We start from the raw sequence: 16186 nt of genomic DNA, 5'->3' as shown, positions 1-16186 counted from the left end.
TACCCGAGGCGACTCGGCCTACGGGTTCGAACTCTTCCTCGAGTTCTACCTCAGGTTCACTAGGACTGTCGGGGGATGCAACTCGGTTCATAGAACCTGCATCTGACCCCCTTGAAGAACTGTCTAAGCTATCCGAGCTAGACATCGGAAGGAGAAGAAGGATTCCAAGAAAGCACTCACCCAAAAAAAAAGCAAATGGACTACGGGAATGTGAACGTGAGCTAAAGGCTTGAACGCGAGCTGAAACTTGGATGCGAGCTCAAGAGGCAAAACACAGGATAATGACAGCGACTGGGGTCCCCCACTATTTATACCCACGGTAACCGAGAATCAACGGTTCTGATCAAAGCAAATCCAACGGCCCGCAGTCGCGCTGACCGCACGTCTCTTGAGACCGAGACGTGACTGGCCGCATGTCTCTTGAAACTGAAAAGGGCGTCAGCGCACATCTCCTCGCGTTAAAGGCGGCAACGACGCGCTTTTTCAAATTTGAAAAGACGTCCGCTGTCACGTCTCCTAGCGGCCTGCCCCATGGCAGTTCGGGCCACACCTCTATCCGAACTCAAGACTTCACCTCGCACACCACTCTAACACTTCGCCTCCAGGACGCCGAACTGAACAACCGTACCTGACACCAAAGGAGTCCGTACCCAGGGGCTGCGCACCTGACTGACTTGGGATCTGACGCTTGACAGCCGCACTTCAACAGCCACCTGCCACCGCCATCTCCAGTTACAGAGACGGCTTCGGCAAAGAGAGCAGTGGCGGTTCTGCCCCAGCAGAGGTGATGACACCCGAACTGGCAGAAGCGCAGAGGCAATCATACCCGACCTGACAGAAGCTTAGGAGTGAGTGCGCGAAGTGGTTATAAAAGGCTCTCTACCCCCCCAAGAACAAGGTATGTGAACTTTGTGCAATCTGGTTTTATCTTGCCTTTGAGAGAATACTAACTTGAGCTTCGGATTCTCTCAACTGCAAGGAGGTGAGTAGTTCTAGGAGAGTGCATATATTGACTGACAACGCTGACTGCATAACTGATGTCCGGTCGTGTGAGACAAAGATAGAGGAGTTTTCCAACCAACCTTTGGAACATAGCTTTGTCTTCAAGAGGCTCTCCACCCTCTGCACTGATCTTGTGATTTTGTTCAATAGGTGTATCTGCAGGCTTAACACCCAACTTTCCAGTTTCTGCTAATAGATCTAGAACATACTTCCTCTGAGAAATAAAAAACCCATGTTTAGAACTAGCAACCTCAATACCCAAGAAGTATCGTAGCTCTCCCAGATCTTTCACCTCAAACTCTTGATGAAGGAGTTGTTTAAGAGACTCAATCCCACTGTTATCATTCCCTGTCACTACAATATCATCCACATATACAGCAAGCAAAGTCAAGGAAGAGTCCACTCTTTTAATGAACAATGTATGGTCTGATTGGGCCTGTACATAGCCAAATTTTTCAAGGGCTTGTCTGAATCTATCAAACCAAGCTCTAAGGGACTGTTTTAGTCCATACAAGGCTTTATTCAACCGGCAAACCTTCTTACCTGTCTCTGCATCATAAAATCCATGAGGTAACTACATGTAGACTTCTTCCTGTAAGTCTCCATTGAGGAAGGCATTTTTAACATCCATCTGGAACAAGGGCCAAGAATAACTGGCTACAAGGGATAGCAGAACTCAAATAGTGGTCATCTTTGCTACTGGAGCAAAAGTCTCCAAGTAGTCTATACCATAAGTCTGAGTAAATCCCTTTGCAACTAACCATGCCTTATACCTTTCAATGGAACCATCAGCATTATGTTTCACAGTAAATACCCATCTACATCCAACCGGCTTCTTTCCTTTAGGCTGGTTAACTAGCTTTCAAGTATTATTCCTCAGAAGGGCATCCATTTCAACCTTCATTGCATCTTTCCGCTCAGGAACTGACAAGGCTTCCTGCACTGTTCTGAGAATAGGAATATCATCAATGGATGTGAGAAATGACCTGTAAGAGGGGGATAGGCGATCATAGGACAAAAACTGGGAAATGCAGTGAGTTGTGGATGTGGTGCAACGCCATTTGCCTTAACGGACTACAATGGGGAGGTCAAGGTCATCCAAAGAAGGTAAAGTAGCAACAATGGAAGGTATCTCAGGGGGACTTGGATCTGATAAAGGGACTGTGGTACTTGGATCTGGATCCGCAGAAGGAACTGGGGCTGGCCTAGACTACTGATGACCGAAATCAACCTGCCTCCACCTGTGATAGACTCTCAAATCCTGACACCTCTGACAACCCTCCCCATTACATCCCTCATCACTCAATGGAACAGGTAAAGGAACTTCTGATGAGTTAACCCCACTCTCATTAAACCCACTCTCACTACTCTCCCCCTAAGGAGAAACCCTAGGGTAATAGGGTACCTCCTCAAAGAAAGTAACATCCATCGAGACAAATCTCCTCCCAGAAGTAGGTGCATAGCAGCAATAACCCTTTTGAGTTTGTGCATAACCGAGAAAAATGCATTTGGAGGCCTTAGGATCAAATTTGGAACGATGAGGTCCAAGAATCTGAACAAAGCAAGTGCAACCAAAGTTTTTAAGGGGAACAATAAATAATTCTTTATCGGAGCATAGAAGGGTAAAGGGAGGCTTTATGTCAAGAACCCGTGAAGGAACTTGATTAATGAGATACACTGCTATAAGAATAGCATCGCCCCAGAAATGGATAGGCACATTGGAGTTAAACATAATGCTTCTAGCCACCTCCAATATATGCCTATTCTTCCTCTCAGCAACCCCATTCTGCTGTGGTGTATAAGGACAAGTACTCTGGTGAATAATCCCATGATCAAGTAGATAAGAGGCCAGTGACTTGGTAAAGTATTCTTTCGCATTATCAGATCTGAAGATTTTGATGTGGATAATCCCATTCTGCTGTGGTGTAGAGAACACTGATGTGGAAGGAGCTGATGATGACTGAGATGATTGAGCCGAATTCCCAACTTCCTTTTCCAACTGAGTTAAGGCAGCCTGAACAACAGCTAAGGTGTCTAGGGGCGTGTCTTTTGTGCCCGATGAGGATGCAGAATCGGTATTAACAGCCATATGGGCATTACCCCTTTGTTCCTCAGTTTTGTTGGGACTAGATGAGGGTGCATCTTCCAACATGTGTCTTTAGTATGTTTAGGTTTCTTACAATATTCACACACTAGATCCCGCTTATCTACCTTCTTTATATCCCTTTCTGTATCACCCCCAGACTTAGGTTTAATTGTTGCCAAGGCTGGTGGGAAGGGTTGATGCTGCATCAAAACCTTTCTCCTAGTCTCTTCACTATGCACCAAGGAGAAGGCTTGAGATAAGGTCACATTGTCCCTTGTTATTACTTGTTGTCTCACCATATCATAGTCAGGATTCATACCAGCTACGAATTCAAAAACCCTATTAGTTTCAACTTGCTTTCTATGAGTCTGTGCATCCTTCTGACTTTCCCACTCAAGTGTTTCTAGGTGGTTAATTTCATGCCACAAAGATTCAAAGTAGAGAAGTAAACGGAGATTGGTTTCTCTCCTTGCTTAAGGTTATTAACCTCACACTTCAATTCATAGGCCCTAGCAACATTAAGGGGTTGGGAGTAAGTCTCTTTCATGACATCCCAGATTTCTTTGGCTGTTTTTGCCCACAAATAGTTCTGGCTGATATTTGGCTGCATAGAGTTGCACAGCCATGTCATAACCAAATAGTTCTCCTGAACCCATTTGGTATACATTTGGTCCTCCTTAGATGGTTCTTTCACATCTCCCAACAGGTAGCTAAGTTTTCCTCTACCCCCAATGGCCATCATGGCCGATTGGGCCCATTCTAAGTAGTTGGATCCATCAAACTTCACAGTTGTAATCTGAAAGGCATTCTCAGACATGTTACCAGAATTGCTAGTCCCAAAAACACCTTCCCCCTGATTCTTGAACTCCATTCTTGGTCAAGAATTAGCAATAAAAAACTTTTGAAGCTACTGTAATAGAAAAACAACACCTAAACAACTGATAGCAGCCAGCCTAGTCTTCCAAAAACAAGGAAAAACAGAATTTTGTATGAAACCAGTTCAAATTTGATCTGAAACCAACGACAATTCTGAACTTTAGGGTTTTCTCTCAAAACCCTAGAAAGAAAAAAGGTTTTCCAGCCGCACCTCTCAGAATAGACCAAGATGATTCTTTCAAGGTTATTCTCAAGCAAAAAAAAAAAAAAAACTTACTTTATGAAAGAAAATCTCTGGCCACCACCTTCTGTCTGATGCAGAACCCTAATCTTGGGGATCCGAAGCCTTTTCTAATTCTTCCTAACTATTGGAACTCTCCCAGCCTTCTACAATCTTCTTAGTAGTAGTTGCACACTACCAGTAGCCTCCAAGAATCAGCTGATCCTCCTTCTTTGTTGAAAAACTTCTAAACCTAGGAAATTCTCATGTAGTCAATCTAATTAGACTAACATAAGACCTCCTTCTCTGCAACCAGTTTTAGGTTTTGAACAGAAATTCTGATCGCCACCTTCAGTCTTGATAAAGAAACTGATCTTGGACTCTTTATCTTCCTCTGATTCTTCCTGATTATCAAGAACACAATCCACTCTTTGGATAGCTGCTACAGTCTCTGATAACCTTCAAGAATCAGCCAAAAAAGGGATCCTCTTAATCTTCCAGCCCTAAGCAACTCTCATGTGGTTGTCTGAATCAGACTCGCATGAGAAACCCTAATCCTTGCTCTGATACCATGTAGTCAATCAAGACTACAATCAGTCTTGAATTCGAAAGCAAAAGAACGATTTCAGAAGAAAAGAAGAAGAGAGGGAGAAAAGAAGAAGCACACGAAGGGTTTTTAGAAAAGAGAGAGAGGGTCAATCATAATGATCTGCCGACCCACTCTGAATATTATATATGTTGACTAAAATTGTAAAAGGGCTAAATTTCCCTTATTGCTTATATGGCAAATAAACTAATAAAAAAGCTGAAATAACAAGCTGTAACAACAAACTGAAATAACTACCAACTAATACTAACACAACTAACAAAAAAACATATGCTATGCTGCCATACGAACACAGTGGGGACCACAGCAGTGGGGTCCACATCAGTGTTCTCTATAAAACCCATTCAAAGGCCCAAAGAAAATGAAATTGAGAAAATAATATACAAGCTCCTATTAGAACCCAAGTTAAGTTTTCACTCACCAAAGCAATATTAAAAAGATGCAAATGGTAGTGTGTAATGTATTGAGTGGCTGAGGTTTTCCCTTACCATTAAATTTTCACACTGTAGTAGAACCCTTAAAAGGATGGTAGGCTTTCTCAGCCTTTTCTCCTATGCATCTCTACTGAAAATAAGAGGTTTTCTCTCATATCAACATTATTACTCCAACCCTCAAGAATTATTTATGGCCTAAAATATCCCAGGTCCCAGGAAGTAATGCATCCAGGAGAAGGATAACTAACCCTAAGAAGTACTGATAAAATCAAATTTTCTTTTAGATATCAGTTATTAATTCATGAGGTAGAGAGAACCCAATAATTATTGAAAGAACATCTTTAGTATCAATGATTTATTTCCATCACATGTATACCTGCAGCCGCTGCAGCACGGGGCCATATTGTCTGCTGGACATCCGAGGTATCAGCAGTCTCACCCCACATGCAAACTTCACCTCCAAGAACAAGATCCTGCTCCAAAGTATCATTTATTCCTTCCAGTGGCTCACTATTGTAGAAACTCTCCCAAGTAATATCCAGATGATCAAGATACCATACACCTTGATTGCTGTAAATGCATCTGAGACCGTTTGCAACAACTTTTGGACAGACTCCCGGACCCAACCTTCCAGAAGAGGATAAGTATAATTGTTTACATGCAAAAGACAATAAGAAATTTCTGCTGGAAATAAACCAAGTACAAAGTATGTGTACTTAACTTACCAGTTATGCACCACTGTCTGTGGATCAAGTCTATCCTTGAATGTGTTGAAGGTTTCTTCCCTGAAATGAGATTTCCAGATAACTGCCTTAAGTATATCCTTATATTGTTGAAATTGTTAGACAGTCTTGTATGCCCTTAGCTTCAATCGGATTTGATGTACTTTTGTTATTTAGTGGAAATAAATTAAAGTGCATGTTTGATTCATATTGTTTGGTATAATTCTGTGTAAGACCCTAAAACTGGACACTTATAGAAACTTGTGTTAGTTTTAAATGTTCACAGCCATTGGATAAGTCTGGGGAGATTTATCCTGCCAAGGCTGATACTGATGTGCCACCAAGTGTTGGGATGGCTTGTTTCGGCCATCAGGGTAAGACCCAAGGCACATGCAGTATGGGATTGCTTGAACCCTTGAACCGGACCAGATTTCCAGTATTGCCCTAGACCTTGGATACAGATGGGCAAAACTGGAAAGTTACACCTGACCCCTAGACTCAATTATGACACATCACTAGGTGTCAGATCGGGCTGTCTTTGATGTGTCAATCAGTGAGATCCTTAGTGGGGGTCAAAACCTGGACATGTTGGGGCAATCTGAGAATTCATCTGAGTGAGTGGTCATAGTGACAGGATCAGCCCCTTTGTCGGACAATGGTAATGATCGGGAATGCACTCTCTCTGATGGAAACCAAACTGCCGGCAGTTGATTTCAAACGTTGGAATTTTGTTTTGCAAAAATAAGATATATATATATATATATATATATATATATGTATATGTACGGTTTCAAAAGATTTGCAAAAGGTTTTAATTCCCGGGATCCATGTGAGTAGAGAGTGCGACACTGTTCCTTGCAGCCGAGAGAGAGGTCTTCTCTTGTCGGGCAGTGCTTGATCATTAAGGGCTGAGAGGTTAAGTGTAAGACCATTTAGGATAATACCTGATGGGCTAATCTTGCACCTGCCCACAGTCCCTGGGTTTTTATAAGATGGCTTGGCCCAGGGACCACTTAATGTAAGTGTTGGGCCCATAGGGTCCATGTGATGGGCTCAAGGGGGTCACTGAGTCTTTCAGTGAATTCGGCTGGGCCGAACCCATGTGGCTGGTGTGTAGATCAATGTTTGGGTCCCGCGCCATACAAAGAAACCCAACAGGGCAGCAGGTTGGAAACTAGTTAAACACTGAACACTTAATAGGCCAAAAGCCCATTTTGAACTGGGCTGATATGATCACCAGTTCATGGGGCGAATCTGAGATTAGTGTTAGTAAAAGGATTGGGCCTTTGACCATATCCACTCTAAGAGACCAAATTCAAATTAGATTTGAATCTGGTAACCTCCTGATAAGATCAGGAGTTAACTAACTTAATCTGCAGATAGGGTTAAGATTAACCTATATCCAAATACTGATTTGGATTGGGATAACTCCCAAAATATTGGGAGGTTTCTTAATCAAGAAGAAAGAGGAGAAAACCCTAGCAAAAATATCAGATTTCGAGCTAAGGGGTTTGAGCAAGCAAGAAACACATCCTGCAATCTGAGATCAGATCTCTCACAGACTCCAGAGAGAAGAGACAGTTCTGCCCTCTTCGTCCCTGGACTTCTCCTCCTTCAGCCGCTGCCACTACCTGTTGGAAGATTGGATCTTTGCAGCAACAGGAAGTCAAGAAATCAGTTCTTGACAATAGTCTTGCAAGAAAGACAAAAGGATTCGGTGTTCAAGGTTTCCAGAGGGTTCTTGTGAAGAATCCAGTGTGTAGGACGCACCCTGCTGGTTCCATTCCATCCACAGCTGTGTCATCTTCAGCAGGAGCGGATCTTGGTTACTTCTTTGGGCGTGAACACCAACTTTGGGAGATATTATTTCTCCGGATCAGGTATAATCCTTCCTGTTTCCTTTTGGTTCAGATCGGGTTTATTCATGGTTCAAGTAGGATAATTGAATAATGTATTCTAAATTTAGGGAATATGATTCCCAGTTGGAAGAAGGTAGGAAATTTTTTTTTGAAATTCGCTCTCCATTCCGCACCCTTCTTGGCGTCCATTAGATGGATCCTACCATTCTTTCAGAAATATCATTACAAAATTTCAATATTTTCAACAGCTTATAAGGACTTAAATCTCTCAAGAGTTAAGAAATTAGATTATTTTGAAAGATTTGATCCTTCAAATTTAATTTAATCACAATACCCTAGGAAGATGTTGTATGATCCAGTTCCTATAAGCATGAGTAAAATTTTAAATCTCAATGGTTTCAAATATAAAATCGCATCCTCCATATCTACCAACTGACTTAGTTTGTTCCTGATAAAACCCAAATACGAAAAGAATGTTCAAAACTCCAAAGAATTTTCTTGCAGAAAACATCCAGTAAAGTTTGTGACAAGGGTATGCATAAAGGTAAATAAAATACAACATAAGATCACATCATCTAAGGATGAAAAATGAAATATACAGATAGCTATTTATTGACAATTTAAAACATACCAGTTCACTGGGATCCAATTTCTTACAATGGCCATCTCTTGAGCTTTCAATACAAAATATTGGTAAGCATCTTTCCCAGTCATGTTATGCTCTTGAAGCCTGAATTCAGACAGATCTCTTCAGAGAACTAATCCATCCAATATGAGCAAGAGAAGTTGCATTGTCTTTGACCAGAAGGGGCAAAAAGTGATATAAATTACAGATAAGATAACAATGATAAAAGTCAACCTTCAACTCTTTTCCTGCCATTTTCATAACTCATCAAGATGCATAAGTTTGACAAATGCATTATAGCATTTTCTGGTAAATCTTATACCCAAAATGCTAAAGAGTTGCATGTTGGCTTCACAAAATAATGGAAGATTAATTAAGCAGAGGAGAGGCATACCATTCCTTGACATGCAGAGTTGAGCTCCAACAATCTGTCAAATATTGGGCCATTTAGAATAATAAATATTTAAAGAAAATAAAAGTAAGATAAATTACAGATAGGTACCCTGTACTTTGGGGGTACTGACACTAAAGAGCCTGAACTTTCAATTGTGACATTTTAGTACCATGAACTTTTAGAAACATACACTTGAGTCCAGCTCACAAAAATGCCCATCTTCAGATTTATTTATATTTTTCACTATTCTTCATTGTTCCATTCAATTGCCTTTATTCTTTGTTTAAAAGAAGTATAGAGATGGCTTCATATGAAAAAAGAGTAAAATAAAAGTTCAGTCAGCAAAAGAGAATCTAAACATGATCATTTTTGTAATTTTGTCCTCATTGTAATGCAGTTTTAAAAGAATTGGACTTCATATTTCTAAAAGTTCAGGGTACTAAAATGTCCCACTTGATAGTTCAAGCCCTAAAAGTAAAAGCTTTTACTAGTGCAATGCTTGGTTCTTTTGCATAAAAGCACAGAGCCCAACTGATTGTCATTACTGTAGACTAGGTTTAGCAGCACCTTGTTTGAGTGTGATATAGACTTCCATTCAGCAACCAAGAGTTTTAAACAGATATTCCAGTTTGTAGTAATCAGGATTGTGAAACAGTTTGTTTGACTTTCAATTCCATCTAATCAAGGATGAAAAGTCCTACAACAACCACTGTATTTAAAGAAACTTCTACATTACTTTCAAAGAAGAAATGTGTCTCAAAATTGTGCAAAATCAATATCATTGGATATTCCTCATAAAGGCTTACTCAAAACTATGGAAATTCTAGAATGTCTACATATACTTTTCTAATTAAAGGGCTAGAAGATGTTTCAGATAGATCCTTAGCCAGCCAACCTAGCCTGGCTGGTTAGGTTATGCCTGGTATATTGTGTTAGAGAGAAAGCTCATATATAATTTTAGATATACAAATCACATATACAGAACTAAATGCCCATATATAGGTGTGAGAAACAGAGATATGACTTAATTTCTTTAGAACCAGGACATGGATGCAGGCGTCTACTTTAATTTTCTGATATCATGCTTCCATATATAGTCTACTTTAACTTGTTCTGAGGGATGGTTCTAGGTGCCTTATGCTGGTCAGTGTTGTTAGAAAGGAATAAGAGAATCTTTGATCAGTTTGGTGGGTGGAAGAAAGGATGACTGGGAAGGTTGAAAGGTGCATGGTAAGATGGGCAAGCATAGAGAAGGATTTTGCTGTTTTGAAAATGACATGTTTTACAAATCATTGGGAGGAAATTGTTTTTGGAGATAATGTATATGCGTGAACAGATGTAGTAACTTACACAATGTATAGTCCTTCGCAGCTGGTGGGGGTTGAGATTACATCTTTTTGTAATTTCCTCTTGAGCAATGAAATTAACAAAAAGTAATACTGTCAATTACCCAGTAGTTGAGATGGCCACTTGGCATCACTGCCAAAACACACGGGATGAACCCCATGGAACTGCAGGCTCTCAGGGTATGGCCAGTGGACCTCACATGCAATCCTTCACCGTCCCCACCCAAGTCCCTACTAACATCTGACCAACTAACCCAACTATTTAGAAACTGAAAAAATCCTCAATACCTATATCTTGCCAAATTTAATTAAATTTCCATCATCAACATTTTTTTTTGAAACTGCAAGGCAAAAGTATTTCATTCATAAAACCAAAAAACACAAAAGACAAACCATGTACAATGAGATTCTGTACAAGGATACAACCATATCAACCATTTTTGGTAAGCCCAAATACAACAAAAAAATCCTACTATTTCCTTACAAAAAGAAAGCCCCGATCAAAAAAAGTATTTCTGTGTCTGTTCTTGAACAAAGAGTGGTTTGCCAACCAAGAAAATACCATGCCCATCACTTTCTTGAAAACCTCTTCTTTTGAACTCTGCCTCTCCTGAAATGTTCTGTCATTTCTTTTGCTCCAGACTGCCCAGAACACAACAAATGAGATGATGTTCCATGCTACCTCTTAAAGAACCATTCGACCTAAAAGCTTAAACTGTTAAGTGAAGTCCTTGAATAGGTTTTATTCTCTAACATGCCTCCTCACACGAAAGCCCATTAGGCTTGAAGCGTGGACAGCACAGGCTTGCCCATACCTTGTGCTGAAACTTAATAATTATATTATAATGGGGTGACGAGAATCGAACACTAGACCACTTGGTCAAAGTGGCTCTGATACCATCTTAAAGAACCATTCGACCTAAAAGCTTAAGCTGTTAAGTGAAGTCCTTGAATAGGTTTTATTCTCTAACACTACCGTACCCACCTTGCTTAAATCCCTTTGATATTGTTGAAGCAAAAATGTTTTTTATTTTGTTAGGGTCTGTTTGGCTGATTAAAGCTTTTTTTATTTTAATCTGTTATTGCAACTTTACTTAGTAGGGGCACAAGGGTCATTTCCCTTCTTATTTTTTTCACCCTATATATTATAATGGAGCTGGCGCCGCCAGCACTGTTCCATTGCCTCTAACCCTTCTCCTTTCTTCCTTCTTCTCTTCTCTTCTCTTCTGCTGTAATCTTCAATCGGATTTACTGTCAAGATGGTATCAGAGCGTGGCCATTGAATCTGGGCGATCAAGTGTCTTCTCAAAACTGCTGAATCAGGGTGGAATGGAGGAGTAAATCTGGATTGATCGAATCAGATCTGCAACTGGTATCGCCCTATTTTTTCCTGTTTTTTTCTTCCCTTGGTCGTGTACCAAGAAGAAAACGAATGGATCTGAACCACTGAATGTCGGCAGACCCTTGTGAGGTTTTTACCTCTGTTTGTTTTGGATCGTGTGATCCTGTACCTGTGAAAGGTGGTTGTAGGTTATGTATGACCTTTTTTCTCTACTTGTTGGCTTGATGTCTTGTGTGTAAGGATCTCCCCTTGTGATTAATGCTTGTGGACCTTCTGGAAAACTAGTAGGATGGGGCTGTTATTCCATACAGGTCTGAAAATCAGATTTGTCATATTGTTTTTTCTGGAAATTGGTACTGATCTTGTGCATAGATTAAGTCCAAAAAACTGAAGTGTGTGTGGACTGATCACTTGTTGTGTGTGGAGCTTTTTGGTCTGATATAAGGAGGGATCCTAAGTTGAGGTTTTAGATTAAAAAAAAAAAAAAAAATCTGTGTTGACCATGTCGTCTAAGAATTCTGCTACTTCAGGGATTTCTGGAAGTCAAAATGGAGTGAGTGGGGGAATGGATATGAGTTTCCCCATGGCTGTTATTCTCTCTGATAGTCTGAATTACCTTGAATGGTCTAGGGGAATAAAATTCTACATCACTGCTAGGGGAAAAATATGATATATTAATGGGAAAGTGAAGGAACCGAAGAGCGGAAGTGCTGAATATGATAGATGGAACCAAGAAAATAGTATGGTGATGTCATGGCTCTTGGTTTCCATGCTGCCACAAGTGAGAAAAATTTTTATGTGGGCTGAAATTGCTTGTGAAATATGGGAACAAGCAAAGTCCACCTATTCAGAGCAGAGACACTATGCCAACATATACCAACTGCAAGCTGAGTCGTCCACTTGCAAGCAGGGGGAAAGGAGTCTCTCGATGTACTACTCAGATCTGACATCGATATGGAAAGAACTTGATCGCTATCAGAATGTTATCTGGAAGTGTGATGAAGATGCAAAGGCATACAAATCACTTGTATCTCAGCAACGAGTATTTGCCTTCCTCTTGGGGCTGAATCCTTCATATGAGTCTATCAGGGTGCGGATCTTGGGAAGTAAAGACTTGCCATCAGTACAGGAGGTTTATGCCTTGGTTCAGTCAGAAGAGAGCAGAAGAAATGTGATGAATTGTACAGAGGGGGAGCCAGTTGCCCTACCTGTCCGGGGAAGTTCAGATACTAATGTCGAAGGTGGTTTTAAGAAGGGTGACTCTCAGAGAGAACAGATGATAAGAGTAAACTTTGGTGCACTCACTGCCAGAAGACAAGACACACCAAAGATACATGTTGGGATTTCCAATGGAAAACCTAAATGGGCACAGGATTTAGGTAAGAAGTCAACAACTGATCAGGGCAAGAAACCAAGTCAGTAGAATTACAAAAAGCATAACTCAGGTAATATGGCATCTCAAGAGACTAGTCCCATGGTAACTCAGGAAAGGCATCCCAGTTCTGACCCTAAGGAAGAGATCATCAACTCCTTTTGTGACCATTTGGAGTTATATGGTAGGACTCTTCGCCAGATGGATTCTGGTCCTACTCCTTCTACCTCCTTTGCATTTGCATCAGGTAACACTACCACTGCCTTCCATGTGTCATTTCATACCTCTGATTCCCCTTAGGTAATTGACTCCGGAGCCTCAAACCACATGACTAGTAAGTCAAATTTATTTCAAGTATACAATCTTCTCTATGGAAGAGATAAGGTGAACCTAGCTGATGGTTCCTTCTCCACCATAGCCGGCCAAGGAACCGTATCTCTCCCACTCGGCCTTACCCTTTCTAATGTACTACATGTTCCTAAATTACCTATAAATTTGCTTTCCATTAGTAATATTACTCACTCCTTGAACTGTTCAGTTACTTTCTATTCGTCTTCATGTGTGTTTCAGGATTTGGCCTCGAGGAAGACGATTGGTAGAGGAAGCATGGTGGATGGTCTCTATGTGAATAAAGCTGGTCTTGTGGCTATAGAGTCCTTGAGTTCGTCCTATGAGAGTCAAACCTATTTATGACACAGTCAGTTGTAGTGTCAGACATGTCAATTGAGTAAACATTGTAGAAGCTCTTTTCCTTTGAAAAATAAAATATCTGAATTTCCGTTTCATATTGTTTATTCTAATGTTTGGGGCCCTATTACTCTACCTATTGAGGCTGGATATAAGTACTTCATTACCTTGGTCGATGATTACTCTAGATACACCTAGGTTTACCCTATGCAATCTAGAGATGAAGTGCCTAAAATTGTGAAAGACTTCCAACGCATGGTGTTCACTCAATTCCAAACTGAAATCCATATTTTCCAGTCGGACAATGCGAAGGAATACTTCCATAATGATCTCACGAAATTCTTTGCTTCGAGTGGACCACTTCAACAAAGCTCTTGTGCTAGGACACCCCAACAAAACGGTGTTGCTGAAAGAAAAAATCGTCATCTTCTTGAAGTAGCTCGTGACTTGTTAATCCATATGACTGTTCCAAAATGTTTTTGGATGGATGTTGTTCTGTGTGCTTCGTACATCATCAACCGTATGCCATCTCGGTTACTAGAGTATAAGGCCCCACATCAACTTTTGTTTCCTATAGCTCCATTGTTCCCCATTCCAATGCGTGTTTTTTGGTGTCATTGCTTTGTTCATAACTTGTCACCTACTCAGGGTAAACTTGATCCTCGTGCTATTCCTTGTGTCTTCCTTTGTTACCCTCTATCTCAAAAGGGGTATCGTTGCTATGATCCCGCCTCTCGTAAGTACTATGTCTCAATCGACATGTCCTTTGAGAATCAACCTTTCTTCTCGGTTTCTCCTCAGGGGGAGAGTAGGGTTGAGGAGGAACAAGCTCAAACTCAACTACCTCCTCTACCTGACCCTCCTCCATTACGTGTCTTTCTTCGCCGCCACAAAAGCCTGCAGAGTTCAAGAGCCATGGAACCTGACACTATGCAACCAACATCATCGGCTTCACCGGAGGTTGATCATTTCCATCAACCAGGTACACTTGCTCCTATTGATATACCTGCTCCTCTCAATGTTGATTCCCCTATTATTAATGATCTTGATGTACCTATAGCTAAGAGAAAGGGTGTTAGATCTTGTACCACTAATCATCCTATCTCTCACTTTGTGTCCTATGATCACATTTCATCTTCATATCGTGCATTTCTCTCCTCTGTTGATAGTATCCCCGTTCCTAAGAATGTTGCAGAAGCTTCATCTAAACCTGAATGGAAAGATGCAATGAAGGAAGAGATTGATGCATTACACAAAAATGGCACTTGGGAGTTGGTGGATCTTCCTCAAGGGAAGGAACCAGTGGGGTGCAAGTGGGTGTTCACAGTGAAACACAAGGTTGATGGAACTGTTGAAAGGTACAAGGCCAGACTGATGGCAAAAGGTTTTACACAAGTATATGGAGTGGACTATGCAGAGACTTTTGCCCTAGTAGCCAAGATGAACTCTATCGAAATTCTCCTTTCACTAGCAGCAAATCTTGACTGGGAACTTCACCAATTGGACATCAAAAATGCTTTCCTGAATGGCGACTTAGAAGAGGAAGTGTACATGACCCAACCTCCAGGTTTTTGTGCCAAAGGCAATGGACATAAAGTGTGCAAGTTAAAAAAATCTTTATACGGGCTGAAAGTGGACATGACCCAACCTCGGGCCTGATTTAGTAAATTCCACTTAGCAGTTCAACAGATGGGGTTCAAACAATGCCAGTCAGATCACACACTATTTGTGAAGAAGGGTGAAGGGAAAATTGCAGCTCTAATTGCGTATGTGGATGACATTGTGATCACAGGAGATTAGGAGGCTGAAATACATAGACTAAAAAAGTTCTTAGCCACTCAATTTGAGGTACAAGATTTAGGCCCCTTACCTATTTCCTTTGAATTGAAGTTGCCCGCTCTCACAAGGGCATCTTGATTTCCCAACGGAAATATGTACTAGATCTACTAGAAGATACAGGCAAACTAGGGGCGAGACCAATTGACTCACCAATTGAACCTAACCATCAACTAGGAGACAGTCAGGGAGAGTTCTTGAAAGATGTGAAGAAGTTTCAGAAACTTGTACGGAGACTCTTGTATTTGTCTATGACCAAGCCCGATATTGCTTATGCAGTGGGTGTCCTTAATTAGTTCATGCACAACCCTAGGACAACTCACCTTGAGGCTGTAGAGAGGATCCTCAAATACCTCAAGAAGTTTCTTGGAGCTGGTTTGCTGTTCCAAAAACATGGACATTTAAAGGTGGAAGTATATACTGATGCTGATTGGGCAGGGGCAGTTGATGACCGAAAGTCTACCAGTGGATATTGTGCCTTTGTGGGGGGAAACCTAGTCACATGGAGAAGTAAGAAGCAAAGTGTGGTGGCTAGATCTAATGCTGAAGCAGAATACAAAGCTATGTCTCATGGAGTTGTTGAAATCATGTGGATAAGAAATCTGTTAGGAGAATTGGGTTTTACAATTAACAACCCTATGTCACTCTATTGCGACAATAAGGCTACTATCAACATTGCAACTAATCCAATCTTCCATGACAGGACGAAACACATTGAAATGGACAAGCATTTTATTAGAGCGAAACTTGTAAATGGAGAAGTATGCACCCCATATGT

The 16186-nt window shown here is 40.9% G+C and overlaps 1 protein-coding gene across 2 annotated transcripts in view; it reads right to left on the bottom strand.

The window, feature by feature from the left end:
• Window positions 1-16186, bottom strand: part of HEXO1 (beta-hexosaminidase 1) — a 68152-nt gene that overhangs the window by 13174 nt on the left and 38792 nt on the right. For both annotated transcript variants that reach the window (XM_088971979.1, XM_088971980.1), the window contains 4 exons: window positions 8826-8859; window positions 8438-8536; window positions 5951-6010; window positions 5602-5852 (listed from right to left, as the gene is read on the bottom strand). In XM_088971979.1, coding sequence (XP_088828105.1) covers window positions 5602-5852; window positions 5951-6010; window positions 8438-8536; window positions 8826-8859 — 444 coding nt within the window. The remainder of the gene's footprint in view (window positions 1-5601; window positions 5853-5950; window positions 6011-8437; window positions 8537-8825; window positions 8860-16186) is intronic.

This window comes from Nelumbo lutea, chromosome 2, assembly GCF_056320005.1.
Source record: "Nelumbo lutea isolate HS-2025 chromosome 2, American lotus-T2T, whole genome shotgun sequence".
Classification (NCBI taxonomy): domain Eukaryota; kingdom Viridiplantae; phylum Streptophyta; class Magnoliopsida; order Proteales; family Nelumbonaceae; genus Nelumbo; species Nelumbo lutea.
The sequence above is the reverse complement of the archived record's forward strand: the minus strand, read 5'-3'. Positions and strand labels throughout refer to the sequence as shown.